Genomic DNA, 12,697 nt, shown 5'->3' with positions numbered 1-12,697 from the left:
GGTCGCTGGCGAGGCCGGCATTAATTGCCCCCCTGCCGGTCGCTGGCGAGGCCGGCATTAATTGCGAAGGTGGTGATGTTGGGCCATCCCCTTGAACCGCTGCAGTCCGTGTGGCCAAGGTGCTCCCACAGTGTTGATGGGGAGTTCCAGGATTTTGTCCCAGTGTCGATGAAGGAACAGCCGATATATTTCCAAGTAGGGGTAATGTGTCAGTTGGAGGGGAACTTACAGGTAATGGTGTTCCCACAACACTGCTGCTCTTATGGAGTGAACTGCTCTGCTCCAGGTGGTGTTGGGCTTCTTGAGTGTTGTTGTGGTGGCACCAGTCCAGGCAAGTGGAGAGTGAGTATTCCATCACAGTCCGGACATGAGCGTCTACCTGCCCCGGGAGTGTTTGATGGGACAGTGTAGAGGGAGCTTTACTCTGTATCTAACCCTGTACCTGCCCCGGGAGTGTTTGATGGGACAGTGTGGAGGGAGCTTTACTCTGTATCTAACCCGTGCTGTACCTGCCCTGGGAGTGTTTGATGGGACAGTGTAGAGGGAGCTTTACTCTGTATCTAACCCTGTACCTGCCCCGGGAGTGTTTGATGGGACAGTGTGGAGGGAGCTTTACTCTGTATCTAACCCTGTACCTGCCCTGGGAGTGTTTGATGGGACAGTGTGGAGGGAGCTTTACTCTGTATCTAACACTGTACCTGCCCTGGGAGTGTTTGATGGGACAGTGTGGAGGGAGCTTTACTCTGTATCTAACCCTGTACCTGCCCTGGGAGTGTTTGATGGGACAGTGTGGAGGGAGCTTTACTCTGTATCTAACCCTGTACCTGCCCTGGGAGTGTTTGATGGGACAGTGTGGAGGGAGCTTTACTCTGTATCTAACCCTGTACCTGCCCTGGGAGTGTTTGATGGGACAGTGTAGAGTGAGCTTTACTCTGTATCTAACCCTGTACCTGCCCTGGGAGTGTTTGATGGGACAGTGTGGAGGGAGCTTTACTCTGTATCTAACCCTGTACCTGCCCTGGGAGTGTTTGATGGGACAGTGTGGAGGGAGCTTTACTCTGTATCTAACCCTGTACCTGCCCTGGGAGTGTTTGATGGGACAGTGTAGAGGGAGCTTCACTCTGTATCTAACCCGTGCTGTACCTGCCCTGGGAGTGTTTGATAGGGACAGTGTAGAGGGAGGGAGCTTTACTCTGTATCTAACCCGTGCTGTTTGTTCAACCTCTCTGCAGGATTTTGAGGTGGAGAACAAGGAATTATCGGATGGAGAGATGGAGCTGGACCGGGATGAGACTGTGGGCTGGAGCACAGTGAATCTGGACGAGGAGAAGAAGCAGCCAGAGGTGAGATCCCGTATCAGGACCGGGGGTGGGTCAAAGGTCGGCTGGCTTCAAAGCCAGTCCAGCCCAACATCACCAAAAAAAAAACCCAGATCATCTGGTCATTACTGTTCATGGGATCTTGCTGTGCTCACGTTGGCTGCCGTGTTACTAACCCACTATCTCTCCCTCCCTCTCTTAGTTCTTGGCCACCTCCACGACCATTCTAGACGAAGAACCCATCGTGAACTGCGGGCTGGCAGCTGCACTGCACCTCTGCAGAAACAAAGGCAGGTTAACCGGCTGCGGGAATCCCACCGCTCAACGTTGGCCCCTCGAAACGTCCTGCTTTGTGATCCAGGGAGAGTGTCAGCGGACTGGCCAGCGCAGCACTGAGCTGTGTACAGATGCTCAGTACAATCGGCAGGGACTTCAGTTAGGTGGAGAGACTGGAGAAGCTGGGGTTGTTCTCCTTAGAGCAGAGAAGGTTAAGGGGAGATTTAATCGAGGGGCTCAAAATCATGAGGGGTTTTGATCGAGTAAATAAGGAGAAACTGTTTCCAGTGGGAGGAGGGTCAGTAACCAGAGGACACGGATTTAAGATAATTGGCAAAAGAACCAGAGGGGGAGATGAGGTGATTTTTTTTTTACACAGCGAGTTGTTCTGATCTGGAATGCGCTGCCTGAAAGGGCGGTGGAAGCAGATTCAATAATAACTTTCAAAAGGGAATTGGATAAATACTTGAAAAGGAAAAATTTGCAGGGCTAATGGGGAAAGAGCAGGGGGGCAGTGCGATTAATTGGATAGCTCTTTCAAAGAGCCGGCACAGGCTCGATGGACCAAATGGCCTCCTTCTGTGCTGTATGGTTCAACGAAATCGGGAGAGTCCAAGACTCTGCCCCGAGCTGCGCTGAATTATCCTGTCTGAGCCAGGGGCGGCTCGTGGAGGCTGCGATCGTCCCTGAGTAGCCCCCACCCCGGATCAGCCCTGTTTCCTGCTCCCTAGTCGCTACCCAGTGACGCCTGCTGGAAAGTGTGCGAAATACCGGGTTGAGGGCAGGACCGGGCTTGCGCGTGCTGCTCCCGTGGTCGAATAGCCGGCCGACGCTCGGTGTCCGGGCTCACACGCGAAGAAGGGACCACTTGGGTGCGGTGCTGAAGGGCTGCCCTCAGCACGAGCTGGACCTGCAGCAGAGGCGGGGGAACGTGGTGAGATTTGATCGACGCAGCCTGTAAGTTAACGAGGAGCTTTGGCCCAGCGAGAAGCGCCAGTGACTCCTGTTCCTCTCTGTTCCAGGTCTGCTCGACACCACCATGCAAAAAGTGGCCCGAGTCCGGTCATCGGTCAAAACCCTGCCATCGACAGTTTACGCCATTGAAGACAAAATGTAAGCAACAGCTTCACGGGGGAGCTCCGCGCCCGGGGCGGGGGGCTCCGCGCGCCCGGGGGCGGGGGCGGGGGGCTCCGCGCGCCCGGGGGCGGGGGCGGGGGGCTCCGCGCGCCCGGGGGCGGGGGCGGGGGGCTCCGCGCGCCCGGGGGCGGGGGCGGGGGGCTCCGCGCGCCCGGGGGCGGGGGCGGGGGGCTCCGCGCGCCCGGGGGCGGGGGCGGGGGGCTCCGCGCGCCCGGGGGCGGGGGCGGGGGGCTCCGCGCGCCCGGGGGCGGGGGCGGGGGGCTCCGCGCGCCCGGGGGCGGGGGCGGGGGGCTCCGCGCGCCCGGGGGCGGGGGCGGGGGGCTCCGCGCGCCCGGGGGCGGGGGCGGGGGGCTCCGCGCGCCCGGGGGCGGGGGCGGGGGGCTCCGCGCGCCCGGGGGCGGGGGCGGGGGGCTCCGCGCGCCCGGGGGCGGGGGCGGGGGGCTCCGCGCGCCCGGGGGCGGAGGCGGGGGGCTCCGCGCGCCCGGGGGCGGAGGCGGGGGGCTCCGCGCGCCCGGGGGCGGAGGCGGGGGGCTCCGCGCGCCCGGGGGCGGAGGCGGGGGGCTCCGCGCGCCCGGGGGCGGAGGCGGGGGGCTCCGCGCGCCCGGGGGCGGAGGCGGGGGGCTCTCCGCGCCATTAAATCACGGCCCGGCGACAACAGCTGGTACAAGTTCAGTGCATGTCCCTGATCAGGGCTGTCCAGCTGGAGGTGGGAACACGGGGGGCCCACTTCCCGACTCAGCCCCATGTCTTATTTCTGGCGGATTGCCACCCCCAAAATAATTAGGAATAACAAAATAATTCTTCATAAGGGACCCGTCCCTGTGGGCGAGCCCTCGCCGAGCCTGCTGGTAACTTTAACTGTGATGTTTCGATGCAGGTTGATTGACGACAAGTACAGTAGGAGAGAGGAGTACCGAGGCTTCACTCAGGAGTTCAAGGAGAAGGAGGGATACCGGCCGGACGTCAAGATCGATTATGTCGATGAGTCGGGGAGGAGACTGACTCCGAAGGAGGTAAGGAGATGAAAATCTGAATCGGCAGCTCGTGCGGAGGTACAAAAAAAACACGGTGGATGTAAAAGATCCCACGGCCACTATTGGAAGAAGAGCAGGGGGGAGTTCTCCCCGGTGTCCTGGGGCCGATATTTATCCCTCAACCAACATCACAAAAAAAAAATGATCTGATCATTATCTCAATGCTGTTTGTGGGATCTTGCTGTGCGCAAATTGGCTGCTGCGTTTCCTACATTACAACAGTGACTACACTTCAAAAAAAGTACTTCATTGGCTGTAAAGCGCTTTGGGATGTCCTGAGGACGTGAAAGGCGCTATATAAATGCAAGTCTTTTTTCTTTTACAATGGACCAAGAACACTCTGGGTTTCATTACGCTCCCGTATATTTTTTGCAAGTGTAAGTGACTAGTGATTAATTTCTCTCTCCCTCAGCCGCAGTAACCCTGCTCTGGGTCTCTTCTGCTACTTGCACCCGGAGCTGTGTGACGTTGTCCCTCTTTTTGTTATATTCATTCTTGGGATGTGGGCGTCGCTGGCGAGGCCGGCATTTATTGCCCATCCCTAACTGCCCCTTGAGAAGGTGGTGGTGAGCTGCCTTCTTGAACCGCTGCAGTCCGTGTGGTGAAGGTTCTCCCACAGTGCTGTTAGGAAGGGAGTGCCAGGATTTGGACCCAGCGATGATGAAGGAACGGCCGATATATTTCCAAGTCGGGATGGTGTGTGACTTGGAGGGGAACGTGCAGGTGGTGTTGTTCCCATGTGCCTGCTGCCCTTGTCCTTCTAGGTGGTGGAGGTCACTGGTTTGGGAGGTGCTGTCGAAGAAGCCTTGGCGAGTTGCTGCAGTGCATCCTGTGGATGGTGCACGCTGCAGCCACAGTGCTCCGGTGGTGAAGGGAGTGAATGTTTCGGGTAGTGATCGGGCAGACTGATTTATCCTGGTTGATGGGGTTGAGGGAGATGGTGGGAAAAGATGGAGTTGACATTTCAAAGTTATTCCTGTTGCCCTCATTTCTCCTGTTGAGCCCTCCCTTGAGATAGAGGGTGAGACCTGCTGTCAGACCCGCCGTGTTCTTTGTCTGTAACTAACGGGCGTCATCTTACTACAAACAGGCCTTCAGACAGCTCTCTCACCGCTTCCATGGGAAAGGATCTGGCAAGATGAAGACTGAGAAACGGATGAAGAAGCTGGAAGAGGAACATGTGAGTTGTATTTTATATTTGAGAGTTTCCCCACACCAGTCTGCGCGTCAGGCACCTATGTCTTTCTTGGGAGCTGGACACGGGTGGCTCCCTCAAATACCTCTGCTGTGGTCATTCTTCTCTTTCCCCCACCCCCCCTTGGCCGGTCCCATGGGTCTCGACCTCTCCCACGTCTGTGCACGGATAAATCGGCCGAATATTCAACTGTGGGGGGCATCACAGCGGACTCTGTCCTCGCCTGACGCCCGTGTAGATTCCGCCAGGGATCACGGGACAGCGAGCAGGAACTATGGCCGATTCTCCCTCTTCCCAACACCTAGTGACCGACCCCTCAGGAGAAAACTGGGGAGGGACGAGCCCTGGGACACTAGGGTGGAACGTAACCCGTCCGTCTGATTTGTGACCGCCGCCGCCTTTTTCTTTCCCTGCTCCGTCCAGCTGCTGAGGAAGATGAGCTCGAGCGACACGCCACTGGGGACCGTGGCCCTCCTGCAGGAGAAGCAGAAAGCGCAGAAAACGCCCTACATCGTCCTCAGCGGGAGTGGAAAGAGCATGAACGTGTACGTGAGCCGGGCCTGGGGGGGGGGGGTGCCTGTCTTCTGGGGTGGGGGTTTGTGTTAGTCTGTATTTTGGGGGTGGGGGTTTGTGTTGAGCCTGTGTTTTGGGGTTTGTGTTGAGCCTGTGTTTTGGGGGTGGGGGGGGTGTTTGTGTGAGCTTGTGTTTTGGGGGGGGGGTGGAGGTTTGTGTTGAGCCTGTGTTGTGGGGGGGGTTTGTGTGAGCTTGTGTTTTGGGGGGGTGGAGGTTTGTGTTGCTCCTGTGTTTTGGGGGCGGGGTTTGTGTTAGCCTGTGTTTTGGGGGCGGGAGTTTGTGTTTTGGGGGCTGGGGTTTGTGCTGCTCCTGTGTTTTGGGGTTTGTGTTGAGCCTGTGTTGTGGGGGGGGGTTTGTGTGAGCTTGTGTTTTGGGGGGGTGGAGGTTTGTGTTGCTCCTGTGTTTTGGGGGCGGGGGTTTGTGTTAGCCTGTGTTTTGGGGGCGGGAGTTTGTGTTTTGGGGGCTGGGGTTTGTGCTGCTCCTGTGTTCACGTCTCTCTTTTTCCCTTTTCTCTTACAGAAACACGATTACCAAATGAAACTTACTGACCGAGGACTGACTGAACCGGGGAGGGAGGGGAATTAGTTGCTGGATAGATTTGACTGTTTTATGAGTTGTTTTACACTGTGTCTGTGCTTTCCTTCTGTACATTAATAAAATACAACTTCCTGTGAAAGCTTTGTGAGTGGTGTGGAGGGAATGTAATCCTGTGGGCCAGGGAGGTGCTACCCATTGTGTTCCTTCACCGCCCTGGCAGTTTTTCGATTCTGCTGGTTTAGTAATGAGGCGGAGAGCTGCAGTCCTTCTGGTCCGCAGCGTTCAGTCGGGTCTCTGCCCCTCCCTCGGGTAACAGGGTCGTTTCCCATTAGCCGAGGGACGACTTAGTGTTGCCCCAGTGATTGGGATGCAATTAGGGGGAAGTTTCAATTCATCCAGGTCAAATCAAAAGACCCTCCGTTTGTCCGCTCCCCCTGAACCTGACGCTACAAGTGGTGGGAGAGAGAGAGATTATACCCACCCATTGGCCTGTGTGTACCCCCGAGCCCCATTCTTACTAGAGCCAGATTCTTGGAATTATCACCTCTCCCCCGTGTAAACTTCTACTGAAACAATAAACTGCCACAAACTGCTCACCCGGCTCCAATTTTTTTTTATTTACACAGAACAAGATTTTCCTCCCTTCCTCTCCCCACCCAGGAATGTAAGATTGTTTCCTCTTCAAACTGGGTGTTACCTCTGGCGCTCGCTCTGAAACCCACAGGAAAATAAATGCTCGTTCTGTTCGACGGTTTGGTTGGTTGGAGGGAGGGAGAGGCACAGGTCTTGGAATTGGATCACAGAATGAAACGATCAACACGTCAGGCGGGTTGGACCCACTCCCGTGAGATCGGTTACCTGTGCCTGGACAGGGTGCAGTAAACCCCCCCCCCCAGGCCTTCAGTGCCTGCTAGCACCAGGACTGGTACATTGTACTCGGCCCAAAGTGTTGAGGGGGGAGGGGAGGGGAGTGGTCGTTTGGAAAGGCGGGCAGCCGCCCTGAGGAAGATGCAGAACGACGTCAGAGCTGGGCAGTCGGAAAGTGCCCTTTCCACAGCTTGTATCGTCACGTAACAACTGTCAGATCAAGCAGTAAACGGCCACTCCCTTCGACAAACGTCAGCCCCTCCGGCGAGCGCATGCTCGCGGTGCCTGGCAGATGATCCCAAGCATCTAAACTCGCTCCTCCTCCTCCTCACTCTCCTCATCGCTTTCCGAATATTCGTAATTTCTCCGGTTTGTGTTGACAAATAAGTCGCTGTCGTCGTCTGAATCCTCAGACTTGCCTTCAAGCTCCTCCTCCTCTGACCCCTGGTTACTGTTCTCTGTCTTCGAGTTACTAGGGGGGAAGAGAACTTTGAAAATTAGTATTCTCTTGCTTTGCTTCCCCCCTCCCCGCCGTCTGAGCACCCCCAACACAGCAGGAAAGGCCCAGGCTCGATCCCCGGCCTGTGCTGCGTTACCCGATCCCAGTTAGGTACCACGACCGCTCAGAGATGGGGGAAGCCTGTGGTTAAGAGCGGCCGCTCCTCACCGGACGGCATAAAAACCTCAGCGGGCCTAGTGTTGGTGGGGGGGGAGAAAGTGTTACAGACAAGACCACTCACCTCTCGAGACTTTCTGCCGCCGGGTCGGAGAAACTGGCAGGCCTTGAGGGGGACAAAAAGGAACAACGTTCAGAGGCAGGGTTAGTGTGGAGCAGTCCACTGTCAATCTTTAGAAAGGAACCTTCTGTTAAATGCAACCCCCTCTCCCCTTGATTTGCCAGCCCCCCCCCCCCCATGGGCAGAGAGCAGCCCAGCTCCCAATTCTTCACCCCCCACCCCAAAAAGACTTGCCTTTCACCACCTCAGGACGTCCCAAAGGGCTTCACAGCCAATGAAGTACTTTTGAAGTGTAGTCACTGTTGTAATGTGGGAAACCTGGCAGCCAATTTGTGCACAGCAAGATCCCACAAACAGCAACGTGATAAACGACCAGATCATTTTTTTTTAGTGATGTTGGTTGAGGGATAAATATTGGCCCCAGGGAGAACTCCCCCTGCTCTTCTTCCAATAGTGGCCGTGGGATCTTTTACATCCAGTTGAGAGGGGCAGACGGGGCCTCGGTTTAACGTCTCATGCGAAAGACGGCACCTCCGACAGTGCAGCACTCCCTCAGTACTGGCACTGGGAGTGTCAGCCTGGATTATGGGGCTCAAGTCTCTGGAGTGGGGGCTCGAACCCACGACCTTCTGACTCAGAGGCGAGAGAGAGAGAGACACTGATCCACAGCTGACAGCCCAAAGCTGGGAAGCACAGGGTCTCCTTAATGGGAGGGGGAGGGGGAAAAAAAGAGAAGAGGTATCACCTTAATTAGGCAACCTGCCCTCCCGGTGGTACTGCACGACTCGAGAGAGAGAGAGAGAGAGAGGGGGCAATTAGTACCAATCTTCAAGCTCCGGGAGCGAAGAGGCAACAACCCCCCTCCCTCAGGGTCAGCACCGACTCTCAGCCGGGGATTAACACAGCAGGGTTGAGAAGCTGCCGACCTTACCACACTCCCTCCTTCCTCAGCTGTTTAATGTGCTCCTTGTACAGGATGGAGGCGATCTCTGCCTTCACCTTCTCTCCTTCCTCAATCGGATCCACGATCAGGAAGTCACCTGAACAAAAAAAAACTCAGCCATCAGTGTAGAAACAGGAAAGGCTCAGGCTCCTCTCCCGGCCTGCCCCGAGTTAGGCCGTCCTCCCCCTCTCTCCCCCCCCACACCCCCTCTCCTGCAGCTCAGGGCTCCGATAAGAGCAGCCCGACAAGTCCCTGAGGTCACCCGGCACCCGGAGGTTAGGAACGAAAACACAATCCCCAGCGCCCAGATTATGCCCAGTCATTCTGGCGCGTTCCCACCCCCCACCCCAAGTGAGCGGCCCCCCCCCCCCCGTTTAAAGGGGCCTCACACCAAGTCTCGCTCCTGACTGGCGTGAGGTGAGGGGGGGCTCCCCGAGCGGGCGCGAACGATGCCCGGGCTCGGTCGTCTCCGTACCTCGTTTGATCCAGATGTTCTTGCGGAATTTGGTGGGCATGCTGGCGAGGAAACGCTCCCCCTCGGAGGTTTCCACTTGGTGCAGATTATTCCCTGGCGTTCCGATCACCTGGAGGAATGAGTTCAAGAGAATAGTCAGACTCCCATTTCTACAGCACCTCTCACCACCTCAGGACGTCCCGAAGCGATTTACAGCCAATGAAGTACTTTTTGAAGTGTGGTCACTGTTGTGATGTAGGAAATGCGGCAGCCCCGGTTTGTGCACAGCAAGATCCCAAACAGCAATGTGATAATGACCCAGATCTTCTGTTTTAGGTGTTAGTTGAGGGATAAATATTGGCCCAGCACACCGGGGAGAACTCCCCCTGCTCTTCTTCGAAATATTGGTCGTGAGATCGAGTACATCCACCTGAGGGCAGATGAGTGTCCGCGGGACCCGTACCCCAGCGAGAGTCCGTGTCCGCGGGACCCGTACCCCAGCGAGAGTCGGTGTCCGCGGGACCCGTACCCCAGCGAGAGTCGGTGTCCGCGGGACCCGTACCCCAGCGAGAGTCGGTGTCCGCGGGACCCGTACCCCAGCGAGAGTCGGTGTCCGCGGGACCCGTACCCCAGCGAGAGTCGGTGTCCGCGGGACCCGTACCCCAGCGAGAGTCGGTGTCCGTGGGACCCGTACCCCAGTGAGAGTCCGTGTCCGTGGGACCCGTACCCCAGTGAGAGTCGGTGTCCGCGGGACCCGTACCCCAGTGAGAGTCGGTGTCCGTGGGACCCGTACCCCAGTGAGAGTCGGTGTCCGCGGGACCTGTACCCCAGCGAGAGTCGGTGTCCGCGGGACCTGTACCCCAGCGAGAGTCGGTGTCCGCGGGACCCGTACCCCAGCGAGAGTCAGTGTAGGTTTTAGAGGCATTAGCAGAATATAGCTGACAGAGGTATTTTAGGTAAGTGAATTTAGCCTGAGTCTGTATAATCAGATAGTCACATCTCTCAGCAGAGATAGCGCAGGTAAGAGACATATCTGTTAGCTAGCCAGCTAGAAAAGGCAAGATAAGATTGAGAGGGGATAAGGAAGGAGGTGTGACTGTCTATGGCTGATTACAACGTAGACTAAATCAATAGTGAACAACAGATCAGATTATAACATATGATTTTAATACAATAAGAACTAACATGACTAACAAAAACTAAGCTAGTTTAGGGATGAAGGAGAAACACAAAGAGCTCTGTCAGGCAGCAAGGAACAGGACCCCTGTGAAACACAGATAAGAAAGGGGCCCAGTCACAGCTGTGGTTTCGCACTGAAATCGAGCACACTTGGAGTTCTGTCTGTCAGGTGAGATGAGTTTGTTTGAGAGTGAGTGAGTGAGGATAAAGGTTAGAGCATCCTAGTGGCCGGTGAGCAGCTTGGACTAAAGACAGCGGAGAACGAGCTCAGGCCACGCGAGGTCCACTCAATCGGCACTCTGCTTGTAAGTATATAGACGTATTTCACTTGCCAGCTTACTTCGAGTGATGAATTATATGTATAAGATAAGGCAGAGGCTAAATCTTACATTAATAAAGTATGAAAGTTATTCATAACAGACTCTCAAACCTATTAATCAATCAATCAGATAAGGTAGAGGCAAAGGTCTTACAGTCAGCGTCCGTGGGACCCGTGCCCCAGTGCGGGTCCGCGTCCGTGGGACCCGTGCCCCAGTGCGGGTCCGCGTCCGTGGGACCCGTGCCCCAGTGCGGGTCCGCGTCCGTGGGACCCGTGCCCCAGTGCGGGTCCGCGTCCGTGGGACCCGTGCCCCAGTGCGGGTCAGGGACATTGGGGGGGGAGGGGGCGGGGATAAAGAGCCTCAGCTGCACCCAGTGTCTGGGGTTACCCTGTGAGGTAGTGGGTGCTGGGCCAAGTTCTGACACGTCCTTACCCGCACAATCTGTTGTTTCTCGGACGGTGGTGCGTAATCGCCCAGCACCTCCTGCACCACGTGCTTCCGCTTTGTCGCCTGGGACATCTCGGGCTCTGGGCAGTGCGTTCAACTCAGAGTCCAGTAAAACCTGCAGGACAAAAGCACAACTGAGCCCGAGGCAGCAGCAGGCCCACCTCCCCGATTCCCTGGGGCAGCGCCAGGCCCACCTCCCCCGATTCCCTGGGGCAGCGCCAGGCCCACCCACCCCCGATTCCCTGGGGCAGTGCCAGGCCCACCCACCCCCAATTCCCTGGGGCAGTGCCAGGCCCACCCACCCCCACTGAAACATGGTGGAATGGGCTTGTGGTTAGCTTTAAAGGGAACTGGCAATTTTTGGGAGAATTCAGGTCCAGTTTTTTTGAGGCAGAAGCCTTTAAGAACAGACTTTGCTCTGATTTTCTGCCCCAAAACAGGGGGTAATTCGGAGGGGAATCCAGGCCTCTGTTTCACTTAATGATCCAATTACAGGCCGCCGCAGGACTTCAAACTTCCTCCAGCACTTGGCAATCAATCAGTGTTCTGGCAAGCTGTAATATCTGTGCAGCGCATTTTATCAAAAGCACCGAGTGGAGCAGAAAGAAGTTGCAGTTTATATAGCGCCTTTAACGTAGTAAAACATCCCAGGAGCGATTATCAAACAAAATCAGACACCGAGCCACATGAGGAGATATTAGGACAGGTGACCAAAAGCTCGGTCAAAGAGGGAGGTTTTAAGAAGCGTCTTAAAGGAGGAGAGAGAGGCGGAGAGGTTTAGGGAGGGAATTCCAGAGCTTAGGGCCCGGGGGGCTGAAGGCACGGCCGCCAATGGCGGAGCGATGGGAATCGGGGATGCGCAAGAGGCCAGAATTGGAGGAGTGCAGAGATCTCGGAGGGTTGGAGGGACTGGAGGAGGTTACAGAGATAGGGAGGGGGGGCGAGGGCCACGGAGGGATTTAAATACGAGGACGAGAATTTTAAAATCGAGGTGTTCCTGGACCGGGAGCCGATGTAGGTCAGCGAGCACAGTGGGGTGATGGGTGAATGGGGCTCGGGGCGAGTTAGGATACGGGGCGGGGGGGGGGGGGGAGGGTTTTGGATGAGCTGAAGGTTTACGGAGGGTGGGAGATGGGAGAGCGGCCAGGGGAGGGTTGGAACAGTCCAGTCTGGAGGTGATAAAGGCACGGATGAGGGTTTGAGCAGCAGATGGGCTGAGGCAGAGGGGATGGAAGTCGGTGAACGCTCCCCCCGGGGCCCAGACCCCCCGGGCCGCCGATCTCCTCCCCGGGACCCGCCGCCGCCGCCCCGGGACCCGCCGTCGCCGCCGCCCCTCCTCCCCGGGACCCGCCGCCCCTCCTCCCCGGGACCCGCCGCCCCTCCTCCCCGGGACCCGCCGCCCCTCCTCCCCGGGACCCGCCGCCCCTCCTCCCCGGGACCCGCCGCGTCTCTCACCTGCTCTCAGCCGCCATCATCGCCCAACAGAACTTCCGGTCCGACCTTTCTTCCTTCCCCCACCCCCGGCTCATTAAATCGGTGACCGGGGAGGAGGAGGGGGCTTTACCCGGGGAGGGGGTGAGTGAAGTGCGTTCTTCACTCGGGATTCAGCGCCCCCTCCCCCTCTCTTTCTGGAACTAAAAGGAGCGGCTGGATTTATATTTACCGCTCGGAACGAAAGA

The 12,697-nt window shown here is 57.1% G+C and overlaps 2 protein-coding genes across 2 annotated transcripts in view; one reads left to right on the top strand and one right to left on the bottom strand.

Annotated features, from left to right (window-relative positions):
* sart1 (spliceosome associated factor 1, recruiter of U4/U6.U5 tri-snRNP) overlaps positions 1–6,665 on the top strand; it is a 22,631-nt gene extending 15,966 nt beyond the window's left edge. The window contains exons 14-20 of the mRNA XM_067981799.1: positions 1,233–1,343; positions 1,522–1,609; positions 2,618–2,708; positions 3,610–3,745; positions 4,857–4,946; positions 5,385–5,506; positions 6,054–6,665. Coding sequence (XP_067837900.1) covers positions 1,233–1,343; positions 1,522–1,609; positions 2,618–2,708; positions 3,610–3,745; positions 4,857–4,946; positions 5,385–5,506; positions 6,054–6,072 — 657 coding nt within the window. The 3' untranslated portion in view covers positions 6,073–6,665. The remainder of the gene's footprint in view (positions 1–1,232; positions 1,344–1,521; positions 1,610–2,617; positions 2,709–3,609; positions 3,746–4,856; positions 4,947–5,384; positions 5,507–6,053) is intronic.
* Positions 6,665–12,697, bottom strand: eif1ad (eukaryotic translation initiation factor 1A domain containing). The gene is made up of 6 exons (XM_067981800.1): positions 12,474–12,697; positions 11,004–11,133; positions 9,094–9,202; positions 8,607–8,715; positions 7,679–7,720; positions 6,665–7,410 (listed from the first exon to the last, which is right to left on the bottom strand). Exons 2-6 carry the CDS (start codon positions 11,088–11,090, stop codon positions 7,245–7,247), a joined length of 513 nt encoding a protein of 170 aa, XP_067837901.1. The 5' UTR covers positions 11,091–11,133; positions 12,474–12,697; the 3' UTR covers positions 6,665–7,244.

Source organism: Heptranchias perlo, unplaced genomic scaffold, assembly GCF_035084215.1.
Source record: "Heptranchias perlo isolate sHepPer1 unplaced genomic scaffold, sHepPer1.hap1 HAP1_SCAFFOLD_928, whole genome shotgun sequence".
Classification (NCBI taxonomy): domain Eukaryota; kingdom Metazoa; phylum Chordata; class Chondrichthyes; order Hexanchiformes; family Hexanchidae; genus Heptranchias; species Heptranchias perlo.
Note: the sequence above shows the minus strand (reverse complement) of the source record. Positions and strands in the feature narration are given on the sequence as shown.